General features: G+C 38.3%; 1 protein-coding gene across 1 annotated transcript; it reads right to left on the minus strand.

Moving 5' to 3' along the window:
• Positions 1–7,093: 7,093 nt before the first annotated feature.
• Positions 7,094–10,813, minus strand: ASL1 (ASYMMETRIC LEAVES 2-like 1). Its single transcript, XM_088943322.1, has 4 exons — positions 10,285–10,813; positions 10,085–10,124; positions 8,071–9,040; positions 7,094–7,361 (listed from the first exon to the last, which is right to left on the minus strand). The coding sequence occupies exon 3, from the start codon at positions 9,036–9,038 to the stop codon at positions 8,121–8,123; it is 918 nt and encodes a 305-aa protein (XP_088799448.1). The 5' UTR covers positions 9,039–9,040; positions 10,085–10,124; positions 10,285–10,813; the 3' UTR covers positions 7,094–7,361; positions 8,071–8,120.
• Positions 10,814–15,676: the final 4,863 nt, after the last annotated feature.

Below are 15,676 nucleotides of genomic sequence, written 5' to 3' on the forward strand. Positions count from 1 at the left end.
TATTACTTCAATCTAACCCAGTTCAATATAAATTCATCATGGATGGATCAGGTCCAATTCAATTCAATAAATATTTTTGAGTATTAAGTCTGGACTGGTCCAATTCAAAATGTCTTATTTGTCTGTCCAAATTGGTTGTGAATCAGATGGGGCCCAACCCAAATTTAGTCCATTGAGACCCTAAGTATAAGATAAAAGAGAAATGAAAGTGAACTTCACTACTTACCAATAAATTCTATAGGATTAATTTAGAAATAAAATGTATATCGCACATCTTGCATGTTTTTATTCGTGAGAAGTTGTTGCTAATTTAGGGCTGCAAATGCTTTGACGGTCTTTTTGGTCACAAAGGACAAGCCATGGGAGGTTGCCAAACGTTGATTATTTAGGTGTTTGGCAATTTTTTTAGACAAATCTTTTGATAATTAAGATGGCCAAAAGATGTAATGAATTTTTGGGGTTTTGTCTTTAAAAATTAAGATTGTTTGGCAAGTATTCTAGTCTATGTCTACATAACTCTTAAATGAAATATTTTAGATGCAGAAATACATGAAGTTTCATTTGAAGCTTCTATATTATTTGGTCTTTCAAGTTTTGAAAAGCTAGAAAGACCACATGAAAAGACTTAGGCCTCATATGGTGCGTTTTTTTGTACGGACTGTCAGCTTTTCAGAAGTTTGGCAATCTGTATTTTTGTCTTTTTTTGTTTGGATAGGAGAAAATCTAGCCGACTAAAGCTAAAGCCCATTTCAGGCTATTTTTGGGAAGCTCCAAATAGAGCTTTTCGCTTTTTTTTTTTTTTTCAAATTGTTAATGCAGAAAGATGCACGAAAAAACGCTCTTTAACCAAATGGTCTTTAAGCAGTTAAGATCTTAATGTAAAACCTCACATATTCTTTTTAATTATTAGGTATGCCAAAATCTTAAAAGCATTGCCAAATGACCCCTTACTAAATGCCACTTAATTAATTTAAAATTGTGTTGCAATTATTGGAAGATTGTAATCGATAACTGGATAATTATAATATTATAAAACAAGAGACGCATCATGCCATTTCTAATAAAATCAAAAGTCATGTATTTAATGAGAGTCATCCCTATTGTAAATGTGAAACTGATTTCTACTTACAGTCACGTAATTCTAGTTGTAATATTTTTGGTACACTTTCACTTATTAAGTGGCACGTGGTTTGTAAGTCTGGCAATGAAAACTTTCTAGGTTTTTTCTTCCTTCAACTTTTGTCAAAAATAAATGTACTCGGTTAATATTTGGAATAACGAATCCAAGGTCACTGAATTCTACTTTAAAATAACTCAGCTGACAGCTCAGATTATAATATCTTGGTCTATTTATAGTTCATTCCTCTCTGATTTTTTTTTTATATGCTACCCCCCTTGAATTGTGATAAATCCCCACCCCCTGGTGGTCCGGTTGCTCCAAACTGTATGAACGCATTAACCGAGTGGACTGAACAATAAAAACCCACTATTTCTTTGTGGAGGAAGGAATGGATAAATAAGCTAAATACTTATACAATCCTTATGGTTTCTGATTGGACTTAGATCTCCCCTATCAATAAGATATATTGTCATATTTAACAGATTCAATAAAATTATATTTGTGCCCTTATTTGCTCTTTAAATTTTTAAAGAAAACCACCAAACTCTAATCAAAGAAAAATACGAGACAAAAATGAAAGAAAAGATTTACAAATCCAATGAGAAAATCATCTATCTTGACTAATACTTTGATGATGTTTGTCGTCGCCTCTGTTGCTTTAAACCAAGCCAGTTAGTCCATTGTTCAGAAATTAGAATCTTCTCATTTAATGGTGGTTTATTTCATGAAATGACGGCATGTTATTTTCTTTGATTGTTTTTACATCTTTACTACTACTACCATGTCCTGCAACGATAATTCTAATTCAAGTATTTATTTATTTTGGTTTTTTAGGTTTTCTGATATCAAAATTAAGTTTAGAGACATCTGACTCACCAACCAGCCCATTTTCTGAGAAATAAGCAAAAGAATTAATGCAATATGGTATAAGGTGGCCAATGTTATCATCCGATCTTCTAGTTCCACCATTACCAACCTTAGGTTTTGGTTGGGTGAAGCGCCCTAGATTCAAGATTTACGCAATTAGCATAGGTAGAGTGTGATGCAGTCCAACTGGTTGGGTCCTCCCCAAAAGTTTGGATCAATTACAACACCTTCTATGAGTGTGAAGATGGTTTGTTTGATGTCATGTATGAATCTACTAGCATCTATGTTTCAAACAACGGTTTTTGAACCATGACAAGGTTCCTAATGATCAACTTTCTTTTTATTATTTCAATGGGTTCAAGCCGCTAGCACTCTAAATATAAAAATTAGAATTTGAAATTGAAGGATTTGCTAATTATTTTGTTTAAGACAGAGTAGCATCACCATTGGCACATATGCAAATCATGGAAGATGCAAAAGGAAATTGTGAATAGATAGATAGATAGATAAATATAAATATTGTTGGAAAATGGGGTCACTGTAATTTTGGAGGAGAAGTTCTGAGGCGCGTTTGAAGACACTGTCTTTATAACGTTATTTGCCCCCACTTAATTTCACCGAGTTTGTTGTTGGGTTACAGGCAAATCCGTTCCCAGGATACAACAGAGCCTTAGACGAGAATCTGAAACCAACAAAGTTGAAGAATTTCCGAAAAAACCTTCTATGAGACTGTAGCAGACCGGACTGAGAGATAGAGAGAAAGTGGATTTTGAAATTGCGTGTTTTTGGAGTGTGATTCATGCTCCTTAAATAGTTTAAAAAGTAGTTAACGGATAATGATCGTTAACTTTGAATTGTGCCTCTTGATCACACCATATCAAATCGTGATCAACGGTTAGCATCGCACCAAAACCAAAGCCGCCCTTCACGAGCCACGTGGGTGCGCAAAGAGCACACGTGCACACATGCGTTGTGAAGTATCAAACCCCCATACTCTCCTCTACTATTTATAAGGAGTGTAAATCAACTCCTATTAAAATACTGAAAATAAAACTTATAATTTTCCAATGTGGGACAATATCAAAATTGGGTTTTGTAAGAGAAAAGTTAATTTTTCAATCAAGTGTGCGGGTGCAATTTCTCATGTAATTGACCAATCAAAACCATTGGATTTAATCCAACAGATATAGATATAGATATAGATGAGCAAAATTGGGTTTTGAAAAACAAAATTAACCAACACATAATGTGATGTAAAAGCGGATCTGGATGGAGTGTTAACGGAAGGGAAGTATTTGTCCAGTGACGTCATCCAATGAGGGAGGTCTTAGTCCAATTTAAAAACACAAGAGATGTTTCAGTATTTGGGAGAAACCTCAAGGGAGGTTTTAATGGATAAATGCAGTACCTAATGTATGAATGCAATACCTAAGGAGGAAGGAATGGATAAATGTAGGTTAAATTAATGGGTGTTCTTAAAATTGCTATTTTAAAGAGGGTGATAGCAGAATCAAACCTTAGAGTTGGGGGTAGAATCTTGCCTTGGAGCCCATGTAGGAGGGATTTAGTTTTGATTAATGGGAAATTTGATTTCTTAGTTGAATGAAAGTGCACATCAGCTTTGCAGGATATTTTTTTTAACCAAATATAACTTCTAGGCTTTCTTTGTAGGGTCTACCTTGCAAAGCCACAAAAGTGGGACCGGGTTCTCACTTTATTTTACACTATTCTTGTTTGGCAAATAATGATGTATAACATGGGTGCTTCTCTCGATGGAAGAAGAGCATGAATTTCCTTTGAAAAAATCGTAGTTTTCCACTCCAAGGTTAAAGTAAACTCTGGCAAGTTTGCAAGTTTACTTTGATCTTAAGGGTATTTTTACAATATTTCTAAATGCATGCAAATCAGGGCCGGGGTGCAATGATGCATCAAACCGGCATTTGTACCATTTTCAAGTGCAGTCTAAATTATTTATTTGAAATGTTTTAGGTTGATTAATATAAATTGACGAAAAATATGTCTTCTTTTTCGAGAAATATATATTGTTACATCACATATGAGAGTTGCTTCAATTAAAAAAAAAAATTGTGCATGTATCGGAGCAGTTGTTGACATTTATTGTTAAACCATCAAGTTTGATGTTTCAAGTAGGACCAACAATTTGTATCGATGAACCTAAAATGCAACATTTCAGGCAGAAAAAAAAATGCCATCTTCACAAAGCTTATACCATTCAACCCAACATGTATGCATCAGGTAGAAATAACAATGTTTCCAAACACAATAACAAAAATAAAATAAAATAAGCTTTGAACAATTGAAAAAAGAGTAACACATTCTTGCAGATAGAGGACAAGTCAACAATTATTAATGGGTAAACTTTTTGTACCCGCCCATTTATTTTGAATTTATTATAATTGTTGAAACAAACGAGCAGCCAACTGAGTCATCAACTGGCAGCTTCGTTATTAGACCAATCATGCAGCTAAAGGTCTTTCTCACAACATTTGAAATCTAATGCAGGACAGCTTCACGGCAGCACCGAAGGGATCCCATCCATTGGTTGGACTTGTTCACGTAGATGAGAGAGAAAGAGAAAGAGAGAGAGAGATGTATTTTATTTTTTTCAGAGCATTGTATGAAGGATGGATGGATTGGATTGGCCACACCCTCCTTTAATTGAGAGAGAGAGAGACAGACAGACAGACAGACTTGTCTTTTTATTCGTTTGCGTTGCGTGTGGATGCACTTTAGCATGCAATGTGTGTTCATGTCTTAGGAAAGGAGTCCTCTTTCCTGTCTGCCATTGTAATGAAATTGATTTACGTTACAGTGTGTAGGCATATAGGGTTGACGCGGACCAAAAAGTCCAACCCAACGCACTGGTACAACTCTCTTTTTCCGCCCAGCTCAGCCCAAACAAACATCGTCTGACATGGCCCATGGGTTGGGTCTCATCCCTCCGTGAGGCCACAGAAAAAAGGATTCTATTCTATGGCCCATCCATGCATGCATGCCTTTTCTGATTTGAGTTTGCATCCTTCATATTTTGTATGTTTGAACAGACTACAGAGGATAATGGGATATGCATTCACGTGTAGGGGGTGTAGGTGTAGCAACTAGCACCCTTGATGCTTCAATCTTCATGATGTGTTTTTGCTAAAAGACGGGCCACTGAGGCCGAGAGCTCCACAGCCAATGCCAATCTCGTGTACAGCTTCAATACCCGATTGGCCTGTCATCACCCCTGGCCCAGGCCCTTCTGCATGCTACGCTTTTGGACTTCGGCTCACGCTTGCTATCTCGGTTTTTATTTTATTTTACCTTTTCTTAACTTTAATGAGTTTATATCCCCGGTGGGAAAGAAATGCCGAAAAGACAGAAGTGAAAGTTTATATATAATAAGAAGCTTCCAACATGTCAGAAAGCTGGTGTGGAGTCATAAGTTCTCCCTTTTTGTCTCTACTGCCACCTGACATCAATTTTTTTTTTTTTTTTGTTCAATCATGTCCATTTCGTCTTAAAAACTTCGTTTGTTTACTAAAGGGATAGCATGTATGCAACACTCGTTTTGACTTTGTCTCTTCTTTCTTTACTTTCTTTCACTGATTTGTTGTGAAAATCCGTGCAAAGAAGCAACCCCAAACAATGGCTCTGTTCTGCACTCCGGGTTTTTATTGTTCAGAGATAAAGATTGAGAGAGAGAGAAAGAGAAAGAGAACCATCCCTTTCCCTTTTATAAAATTCAGTATTCCTGTCGTATAGTATAATACATCTTCGTCGTCCCAACTCCCGACCCTTCTCATATGCTTCCAAACTGGTTCCTCATTTCCAATCCACATATGCTGCCTCTTCCCATCGCAATTGCACTGCATTCGGTGATTATATAATACAATAAAAATATATAAGCGGCAACACCTGTGCCTTCTTAGTTTAATATATATATTATAAAGTGATCCACTCCACAGAGCGAAAGAGGGGCTATAGATCGTATGGTAACAGCTTGGACCGTACGGTTAGTGCACATGCTTTGTAACTGCAGGAGTAATGCTACCAATAGACCGCTGGGATCAAAGTAACATACCTCGATGGCATGTTACCCAAGAAAGTAATAGAAACCAACGAAGTGTGAGACATCCTTCGCCATACGATCAATTGACTAATCGGAGTAAAAACTGAAGTGGTGGTCAAACATGTACCAGCGAATTAATCACATCACATGGGCTGAGGTGGATTTAGAACATAGTGGTGGTGGTATGTTTTGAAAATTTTGCACTAACCCATTCAAAGGTGGGATAAGGGATTGTGAGTTTGTGACTGTGACCTACCTATGTCTGCGGTAGGGGGTGACGGGGTGTGGGTCGGTGCGAAGGCATGTACTGGGAAACAACGCATTTGTGTAATATAATAGTGAAGTGTACTATCACATCATTGCCATTTCGGTTTGCCCATCCCCGGCCGCACATTTTTGAAATGATTCCAACCATCGCTTCAACCCTTGTCAAATTTTTATCATGAAAATGAAGGGCATCAATAATAAAAGAACGCAACAAAAATCCACGACCATTCACTCACCGTTGCATGCTTTTGCCTTTCTGGGCTTTTATCTTTTTCAGTTTCCTTCTCTTTTTATTCGCTAATACCTTCCTCTAATTGATAAACATAATTAAAAAAATGGCATCAGCCATGGCTCGGTGCACTGTGCATACAACCTGCGCGGGTCTCTTAATACTAATCTAACTGAAAAGTGGAGGCAGACAGAAAGGAGATTTGCAAAAATTGTAACCAACTACAGATTACAAGTGTCCAGAAAAAGAGACTTTTGTAACTAACACTAACAAAATCTCTTATGATGATCATCGATCAAAAGAAAAAGAAAAAAAAAAAAAGGGTGGTGAGGGTAAGGTCTAGTCTTCTTTAAAACAATTAAACAACCATTCAAAAAACCTACACGAGTCCATACGATATATAATAAAAGAAAAAAAGCAGGACATAAATAAAGAAAAGAGATCCGCCGGTGACGTCAAGGAGAAGGGAGCGGCTACCATTCAAAGATGAGAGAGATTAAATTAATGAACGAATAAATAAAAGACAAAAGGATATTAATTGAGATTGAGATCAGAGCAAACAAAGTAATTTTTTTCTCTTTTAAACGCGTTTTCCAAGATATACCCTTCTTCTCCTCCTCCTCCTCCTCCTACCTTTCTTCAAACTGGTCAAAGAGAGAAAAGAGATATAATTATAAAAAAAAATATATGTATCAATAACCAAAACTTCAAGTCCAGCAGGATTCCGTCTTCATTGTTCTCTCTGTTTTTCCTTTGCTTTGATTTGTCCGTTTTGCCCCTGGAGCTGGGAATGTTCAATTTTTAACCTGTACCAAAGATATACAAAGTACCAGTTTATGTAACAGTTCCCATCAGAATCTTTAATTTACACAATTTCATATTAAGCAAAAAAGGAAATTCTATTAATTTGTGGAAATGGAATTTTATTTTGGTAGAAGCGGGTAATATCACTTTTTGAGTGTAGACGTGGAAACAATAAATACGTTTAGATCTTGAGAAATCAAGAGATATGGATTACCACGGTGTACTATTCCCTGATCACCACCACGTTTCTGCGTTTTAATTCTTCTCCGGTTTTTTCAAATTCAAAACTCAGGCAAGCCACAACAATATCGGGGTTCTTTATTATCTCTTCTTTTCTGGGTAATGATGTTATTTCTGAGATCCTGCTTTCTCGGTCTGGCATCTCATACTCATTAATCCTAAAATTCTAAACCAATGAATTATCGTGGCCCATCCCAAAACAATATTGGATTGGAGTTTTATATTGGAAAACATTTTTTTCTCAGGAAGGGGTGCCCTGTTTGTGTAAGGATAAAAATTGAAAAAAAAAAAGAACAACACCTTCAGGCTTCAGGGCATTCTAGTCAATTCATTGAAATGACGCACACATGCAACGTCCCAATTTTCTAATACCATCTTTTTTTTTTCACACTGCACAAGGGCGGCGTAGTTGCAAGTGCAAGGGCAAGATTATGAATCAAAGGAGTGAGAGTTCAGAGGCTGAGAGCATACCGAGTAGGGAGCAGATTTGTGAAAGAGGTTAAACCATGCTTCTGCTAGATTCAAGATGAAGGACCAACGCTCCTACCCTCATCGCTTCCAGTTCTGTGCTGTTGTTGTTGCTGTTGGTGTTGCTGTAGGTGTTGCTGTAGGTGCGGTGGATGCGGTTGCTGTGGGTGCTCTGGTTGCGGTTGTTGAACCTGAAATGGGTTGTCAAACGGTACCAAAGCTAGTGAAGAGGGCAATGCCGCACTCATCTGATTATATCCACCACCACCAACCCCACTAGGCACGTCGGTAAAACCACCACCACCACTACCATTGCTACTACCCGCGCCTCCGGCCCCGGCGGGAACATCAAAACCGCTGTTAAACCTTACTAGGTCATGCTGTTGTTGTTCAAATCTCCTCATCATCTCATGCTGATCTCTCATAGGCATAACTCCTGCCAGTTGCTGAGCCTCGATCATCTGCTGTTGCTCCCGTATCAGAAACTGGGCCTGTGCCGAAGGACCAGGAGACATGCCCATGCCAACCGAGGACATCCCGAACGGGCCACCCATGGACGGAGACGGGTGTTGTTGGTGGTGGTGCAAGAGGTGGTGATGATGTTGGTGAGTGATGGGGAGCATCGCGGAGGGGCCAATGTAGTTGGAGAGTTCCTTCTTGGCATTGTAGAGGTCGTGTTGGACCTGTTTCAGCTTCTGTTGAAGGACGGAAATGAGGCCCACGCAGCCGTACACAGGATCGCGAAGACGAGCCTCCGCCTCATAGGCCAGCGAGTTCACGGCGTCCTCTCTCTGGGTTGTGCTAAGCTCATTGAGGAGCTTAGCAACGTTGCTTGCTCCGAACACCTTGTGTACATTTGCAAACTTCTGAGGATTGTCAGGGGGAAAATAGGGGGCAAATACGCACTCCTGCGTACATTTGCGCCTGAGGAACTTACAGGCGGCACAGGGCGAATTTGACGACGACGCCATTGCTGATTGTTCAGGCGAAAAAACGAAACAAAAAGAAAAAAAAAATCAGTCCGAAAGACAAAAAATAAATTGGATAACACTGTCTTCCCATTCAACAATCTTGTCAATTAGTCAGGTAGAACTTTGAGCGAGCAGCAGAAGAAATATATATATATATATATATATATATCAAAAATTGCGTCTGCATACTTGCACCAGAAAGGTAGAAAATCACAAAACCCAATGCAAAGAAGTGCCATGGATAATCGGCACACACAGACACAAAGGCAGAGTTGCAGACATTAAATAGTAAGAAGCTTTGAAGGAAAGCTTCATATTTTCTAGGTTTGAAGAGATTTATGTACCAACTTTAGCAAACCGAGTAGCCAAGGGTTTCCTATTTCCGACCAAAGAATTTTTGCCAAATGCGATCAACTATATTACGAGGAGTGGAGAGCGATATAAGAGAGCCGAAAAAACTCACAAGAATATAAACTTCTAAAGCACTAAAAAACAAAAAAAAAAAGAAAAAAACTGGGAAAATATAGATTTTAGAGAGAGAGAGAGAGAGACCACGATTAGAAAACGAATCAAAGATGGCTTATCGGTATTAAACAGCGACGACGCTGGCCTTTTCGTGTATGATGTGGTGTTTGATGAAAGATCGTACATATCCCTAAAAACCGTTTCTTTGTAACAAATTTTTTTCTCACCCACCTCTCTCTATCTCTCTCGCTCCGTGTCTGTAGAAACTCGCAAAGACATCAATTGAAAAGAGTAAGATAATATCGAAGGGCCCAGCTGGGAGATGTTTTTCTACTTCAACAAACCTCGCTCAAAACCTAAAGTTCGTATCTTTCTTTATATGAAACCTTGTTTCAGGATTGAAACGAAGAAATCATCGGACTCAAAAACCATATCCTGTAAATTGAATTTAGAAATCATCGCCCGTAACTGAAATCAGATGACAAATTTCCGTATCATATATGTTTCTCTCTGAAAATCTTTTATTTCATGCATCGTCGAAAGGGAAAAAGGAAAGGAAAATATCAAGATCTTCATCTCACCTCCTAGATCAAACTCTTGCTTCTAATGCCCCGAGAACATCTGCAATACAAGAACAAGAAATTCAATCCTACCAGAAATTCTAGAAATGAAAAAGTATATACAATAATTCCAAAGAGCCTATTTTCATGCCAGATATCTCTATTACGAATCACTAATACGTGGTTAAATCTTCATCAAATAAGAACTGAAACAAACTAACAATCGATCTTTTCCCGGTCCAAAGAGAGTGATAGAGTCTGCGTCTCTTGATGGATTGAAAATGGCCTTAGATCGTCGCCTTTGTGTTCGTGCCGAGAAGCTTTGGTTCCGCAGAAGGAACGTCTTCGATCGGATCTTCCTCTTCGCCTCCTTTGAATGGAAATGGATTTCAGACTTTAAGGATCCAAGCACACGAGAAGATGAACTCATCTAAAAAAAGAAGGGAAAAATGAAAAAAAATCAAAATGAAAAAAAAATTACAACAAGGTAAAAGAAAATGAGAGAAACGAAAAAGAGAGAGAGAGAGAGAGAGAAGTCTTGAGCATCGAGTAGACGTCACTTTATATCTAGGTGACCTGATGTGGGACGCCAAAGTGCGCACTATTGTCCCTCGTCCAGATTTGCAGCGAGTCACATGGGCCGTCCGATTAACACCAGTATCTCCTATTTTTACGTCCTCCGGTACTGATTTCTGAGCATTTAAATGCGTGGCTGAGTTCCTAATTTGTCCCTCAGTTGTTCTGCTGCACAATGGCATAACTGCCCCCCCTCTAGGATATGTTCTTATTGCCCAACTACTGATTGTCTCACTAGCCGTCTATTGCTTTGTGTAATTACCAAAATATCCTCTCTCAGATTCTCACCCCTAATTCACAATTCCTTACCCTCTGCACGTGTGATTTAATCTTTATCAACCCTTTGAATGGTGTAGGAAATTCTTTCATTGTTTCTTTGAGAAGCCTTAGTTTCTTGTTACCCAAGTAATAATTATCCACTTAATTTTAGGCTTATTTCTTGATATATTTAGGCTAATTTGAGGAAACCACAACTGTCATAGTCCCATGACACCCATTGATTAATTTTGATTAAAATGTTTCTTCTGCAACCCATTGAAAAGAATTCTTCCTTAGCAATTAACTTAGAAGCTTGTGGTCCATCTAATACTTAAAGTTTATTTTATTAATTGCTTGCTACGTTTTCAAGTAAGTTCTCAAACCTTGGCCAAAAATTAGAAATTGTTTCCAAATTAAATCATCTTGAATCAAAATCTGCATATGTCATGATTCTCATTTAAGTCGACTTGAGAATTCAGCTCTCCCTTCATCCAAATTTGCTCGTTTAAGAAGATTCCTAACTATTCCAAATACAAATAAATCTCATTAACTTTGCAACTTATGGCATAGAGTGTCCAATAAGAGAGCCCAACACTATTTCATGCCTTAGAAGATGAAAGACATGCTTACTTAAAATACTTTGTAATGATGAAAGAATTGATGTACATATTTGCTAAATACCTTTCAAGTAAATCATCAATTTTTATATAGAATAACATGCATATAACACCATCATCACTAAAAATAAGGTTTTGTTTGATGCATCTTTTTGGAAAGATCTTGTGATAATTTTATATGTAAAAGACACATTGAGCTTTTGCATGAAGATCTGAGCAGTTTAAAGCACGTTTGGCAGATGCGTGTCTTTCCGCTACAAATTAAAATGCAAAAGACGTAAGAAACTTCATTTGGAGCTTCCTGAAATCAGCCCAAATTGAACTTCTCGCATCTTTTCAGTGTTCCGTTTTTTGGCAATTAGATCTGTCACGTGTCAAATAGAAATAGACGAAAATCGACCTTTGTAGCTTGTAAACAGCTAAATGACTGCACAAAAAAAGATGCACCAAACGGGCCCTAAATGATTTGTTACAATTTAAAGTGATTAATAGGGCTCGGGGTGGACTTATATAAGTAGAAATCGTAATAAATAATTTAAACACTAATAATTTAAAAGTGATATATGCAGGTGAGCGAAATATGATTAAGATGATGATGATGATGATAAAATTAATTAATAAGCAATTGGGTTGGAGAATAATGTAAAATTTGCTAAATACTTATCTAAGAACATTTCATTCATCCGTCTGGGTTTCAGTACATCAGATGCAACAATGCATGCTAGGAAATCAGGACAACTAGAGTAAGTACAAGGTCTAAAAAAAGTAGTAGCAATTCTAGCTAGACAATGTGCAGTTCTATTAGCAAATCTTAATCTTCGATTACAAGAAACCTAAGGCTAGTGCATTAGCATACTGTAGTAGTGTATCCTTCAAAGTCACATACTGTTGTGACAACTCCACCGAAAACTTCACACCATTAGGGTCCTTCAAATGATCAGCTGCAATTAGTATGTTATATAATGTTTCAATGGATTTTCTTTAACACCTTATATTTGCACTTGTATGTTGTAATACTTGAAGGGCTAAATGTCTTTAAATTGCAATCTTTCATGAAATTAGTAAGTTTATTATCGGTATAGGGCATTAACCAAAAAAAAACATTGAAGGCATAAATAAATTAAAAATTTATTATCATCTTTTTCTAATTGTATAATTCTGATATCGTCTTTAACCTCACATTAAATGGAATAATCATCTCAAAATTTTGCTTGTGTTTAGTAAGAGTGCAAATGCATAATTTTTCTTGCAATTGTTTGGTAAGAATAAATCTTTATATTGAAAATGAACGCTAATTTTTGTATTCAAAGTTGGTCAATATGAAAAAAGTACATTATATAGGTAATGATGAGGGGCAATTTGGCCATCCAATGACATGATAGCACATGGCACCTTAAATATCTCACACCCGCCTTGATGACCTCAGCATTATTTCGGCAGGCCAAAATACGAATGGCCTAACGGCCTGGCAAGACATTAGGTCGGCGTAAGAGGCAACCTGCTTCTATCGACCTGACCCAAGTTTGGTTAGCAACCTATCTAACGTGTTGGATGACCACCTCCACGAGTGGGTTATCGTTTCCAACTTTCTAGGGATCACGATGCCATATTGGAAGAACCGATTATCACCATGCCCGCTTTAGGTGCAACTGAATACGCACTACCCGCTTACATAGAGTCCATCTTTATGCATGAAACCACCTCCGAACTAAACAGGCCAGAGATCTTGGACGCTCTTCGTGAGCCTCATGACAGTTAGCCTATATAAGGGCATCCCCATTCACAAAAAAAAGGTAGGCACAATTTACCTCTCACAGACTTAGGGGCGGAGCTAGGGGGACCCAGGGGAGCCATGGCCCCTTATGGTTCAGAAAATCTCCACAATAATATAGTGTTCTATGTAAATTTTCCCCTCTCCCCACTCTCCACCTGAATGGTTGCCCCCCCCCCCTCCCTCTTCATACTTCATTTAGGTTTTGGCCCCCTTATAAAAATTTCTTAGCTCCACCCATGCACATACAACTCTTTTATATTCTTACAATCATATTATTCGTTTACTGAATTAAGCATCGGAGTATCCACCCCAAATAAAACAATTCAAACACACACTTTGATCGCTTCTTTCTCACGGTGTAACCAAAATCAATATAAAATCTATCAATGCAAAACTAATCCAAAAATGCATTTACATTAAAAAATAACCTTTGTGACACAAGCAAAAAAAAAACTATGAAAATTATTATGCTCGAAACAACAATAAAAAAAGGCAACAAAATTTACTAAAACAAAAACGAAACAGGAGGGTATTTTGGTTATTTAACCAACCTTAAGGGTAATCAATCTCCCTCATTAGGCTAATATCGTAATTAGGATCTGATAGGCGAGTCGTCTGGATCCTCTTCCGAGGGGGAGAAGGGTATTTCGGTAAAATAGTCTGACATGAGCACATCGTTTCACGGTTTCGTCCATTTTGATACAATAATACTTTCCCCTTCCCCAGTTCCGCTTCCCCTTCGCCATCCCTCTACTCACCACCAGGGAGCGATATATCTCATGCACGGATTACGAAGGACATAGAAGAAAGATTAGTGGGACTTGAGACCTGCTATTCCCGGTCAGAATCCGTACGGACAGACAATGAGTACCGGTTCTTTTTGAACACCTGCGAACAGTCTCTTTGATTGACCTGTTTCCGAGCTGCCTTTTCATTCAAGTCGAAGTGACAAAACCTTAAGCTTCCACCCTCCTCACTGGGAAACCCGTAGCCGTCAGGTCTAAACACCACCACCCCTACTACCGGTTAGCCTTTCAGCATTGGGTCATTCGGTGGAGTATATATTTTCCACCAAGGATCCAACTAATCGCCGTTTCCGGTTTCTTCTTTCCTTATTTTTCTTCTTCAGTTTCACCACTATAACGCGTCCGACTTAAATGCCACGTGTTTCATCTTTCGTCGGGCTATTGACTTCATTGAAAAGAAGAGAGATTCAGAGATTATTATACATGTATCTTATAAGTTCTAATATTCCAGCCAGCTTAAACTTAAACCATGTAATATTATTAAAATGAGTCAAGGGCCTGCTTCTTCTTGTTTGGCAGACAATGACAGATAATAATTACAAGGAGAAGGAAAATATCAAAATGAAAATAGGTGGACCGCGAAGGGGGATGCTTTTCCTTGGACGGGAGGATATAATGCAGCGGTATCTGTGTGGGGTGTATGGAGTGGTGGAAGAGGAGAAACTAGCTAGCGAAAGGCGAAAGGGCGTCCGTCAGCTGCAAGCGAAGATGGCGTCAGATGGGAAGTCGTTGTGCCTTGGTGTCGGAGTGGGACCCACATTTGGGAAGGGACCAGACACCAGAGAGACGGCCAGACTTGGGGGGGACAAAAGAGAGGGAAGGAGGTGAGAGGACAGACTGCCTCACCCTCACCCACTCACCCACTCAGCCACTCGGCCTGCACTGCAGAGTCCCTGATGAGCCAGTGTGTTGGTGAGCTATTGCGTGCAGGAGGGTGCATTCTATTTAATATAAACCCCCTCCCAAAGTACAATCGAGATAATAGATGGTGATGGTGATGCAAGGACACCTCCCTCCCTCTCTCTCTCTCGTTCAATTCTTCTTTCATTATTTAACCCATAGAGGTTATAGAACAACTGGTATGTTAATTACTAAAATATCCTTCATAGTTTTCTCCTCCGTGCATACAAAATACCTGAAAGTTGAAACCCTAGTGTAGACTGAGACTGTCATTGTTGATATAAAAAAAGATTAATAAGAACATTACATAGAAGAATCCTCCCCGGAGACACAACGGAGTGTCAGTTAATCAACGACAGCTAATAGCTCCACGTGTTGTCTCCATTGTTTATGCACGCGTTTTCTCTGAGCATATTGCACAAGCAGCACCAGTTCTCCTAAAAAATTAAATCACAAGCTAACTCTTTGACAAAACTCATTCACTAGAGCCTGTTTGGGCTTTGGATTGCAACGTACAGTGAAATCATCTTTTACTGTAGTTTTGCTCTACGTACTAGAGCACAAGTCATTAAAAACTCTCATGTTTGGTGCATTTTTACTCTCTAATTATCGTGTCAAGTCTTTTCTCGTGCATTGGATGCACCCTACCATGCCACTTTTTTTGTACAAATTTCTATTAACT

This window comes from Nelumbo lutea, chromosome 5 (assembly GCF_056320005.1).
Source record: "Nelumbo lutea isolate HS-2025 chromosome 5, American lotus-T2T, whole genome shotgun sequence".
Lineage (NCBI taxonomy): Eukaryota > Viridiplantae > Streptophyta > Magnoliopsida > Proteales > Nelumbonaceae > Nelumbo > Nelumbo lutea.